Raw genomic sequence first — 1,719 nt, forward strand, 5'->3', positions numbered from 1 at the left:
CCAGCAGGGTCTGAACCATCCCAGCTCCTGGCAAGGGAGCAGGCCTGAGGAGGCGGGCGTGGGGCCAGGAGCTGCCTCCCGCCCCCAGTCCAGGTGAAGCAGTTCCCAGGAACTGAGCCCTCCACACACAACCCATTCAGGGACATGCCATCGTGGGGTAAGGTACCCCGGATTCTTGGGAAAGGACATCCTCCTCTCCGCCCACCTCCCACCTCTCACTCCCTCCTCCCTGACTTCCTGCCCCTCAGGGGAAGGAGCTGAGCACCTGAGCACCAAGGAGGCCCAACCGCTGCCTCCACCACTCAACTGGGCACGCCTCTGCGGCTCCCACCTCCTCACGCCACGCTGTGGCTCTGGCCACATCAGGGACCCTCCAGCCCACCTCGGACCCATCCCCAGGCACGGACTCCCCCACTGCAGGGCTGGTGGGCTCCTGGCCAGCAGCGGTGTTCTGTCCGCTGCATGAGCTCTCCAGGCAGAGCCCCCACTTGCCATATCCCCTCCCCCACGGGCTGGGGGCTCAGGGCAGGCTTGTCTGAGGGCCGAGCTACACCCACGTGGTCAGGCAATGGACACTTGCCCGGCGGACCCACAGGTCCTGATCCAAGTTCTGCAAAAACGGCTCCAGTCTTTACTGTGCTACGACCGACGGGCAACTGACGGGCATCAGCCCTTTGGGTTTCCCTGTTGCCACTTGTAAAGGACAGTAAATGCCAGGGCCCCTCCTTCAGATCGGTGGCCCGTAGGCTATGCCTGGTGTCCACGCACCTGGGCCAGGCACGCCTGGAACCATTGGCACTCCAGAAGCGGGTAAGGAGGCAGCAGCTGGGGGTCTTGCTCTACCAGCCCAGGCCTCTGACCACACCGGCTCAACAGGTCCCCTCCTGTTGAGCCACCAGGCCCTGTACAGACCCCACCCCACCCGGGACCCTGACCACCAAGGCACCCACCTGCCAGCAGACACGCATTTGGTTTTAAGCTGTTTATTTCCCCATCAGAGCTTTTTCCTGGCCCGCGAGACAGGGGGTAACACAAAAGCTGCGAGGGCATCCGCAGAAGAGCCCCGCAAGCACAGGGGTGGCCCCAATGACTAAGTCCAGGAAGCTCGCTCCGCACGGAAGGCAGCACCCTGATTCCCGCTGGAGGTGGTGTGTGTCCTTGAAATCCAGACAGGCTTCTGCGAGAGAAATCGAGGACCGGAAGTCCAGGAGGGGCGCCCCCCGGCCAGCAGCAGGATGGGTCCGGAGGCAGGAGGGCGGCGCCTACGTGTCGGGGTCCAGCCAGCGGCACTCCTCCTCCAGCACCCCGCGGAACACCTGGAAGCGGTGGTTGAGGTCGGGCCGTGCGTGGATGCGGAAGCGGGTGCCCAGGGCGCCGTCAGGCGAGGGCGCGCCGTAGAAGACGCGCAGGATGCGTGAGTGCACCAGGGCCATGGCGCACATGGCGCAGGGCTCGCGGGTCACGTACAGGTCGTAGCCGGTGCACACGTAGGGGAGACCATCCTCGTCTGCGTCCAGTTTATGCACGGCGCCTGCACGGACGGCCTGTGGGGCGGCGGCCGGGGCGAAGGAGCAGGCGGGGAACGGCCTGAAGTCGTAGGTGCCGCGGCCCTGGCCACGCGCCACGAGGTCCACGCACACCATGACGGCGTGCAGGAGGGGGTTGTCTGCGCTGCTGCAGTCGTGGCCGGTGGCCAGCACGCGGTCCGAGGCCGGGTCC

General features: G+C 66.0%; 1 protein-coding gene across 1 annotated transcript; it reads right to left on the reverse strand.

Annotated features, from left to right (window-relative positions):
- Nucleotides 1-967: 967 nt before the first annotated feature.
- LOC108530240 (probable inactive tRNA-specific adenosine deaminase-like protein 3) lies at nucleotides 968-1,713 on the reverse strand. The gene has a single exon (XM_017872994.1). The coding sequence runs from the start codon at nucleotides 1,641-1,643 to the stop codon at nucleotides 1,263-1,265; it is 381 nt and encodes a 126-aa protein (XP_017728483.1). The 5' UTR covers nucleotides 1,644-1,713; the 3' UTR covers nucleotides 968-1,262.
- Nucleotides 1,714-1,719: the final 6 nt, after the last annotated feature.

Source organism: Rhinopithecus bieti, unplaced genomic scaffold, assembly GCF_001698545.2.
Source record: "Rhinopithecus bieti isolate Rb0 unplaced genomic scaffold, ASM169854v2 scaffold_7901, whole genome shotgun sequence".
Taxonomy (NCBI): domain Eukaryota; kingdom Metazoa; phylum Chordata; class Mammalia; order Primates; family Cercopithecidae; genus Rhinopithecus; species Rhinopithecus bieti.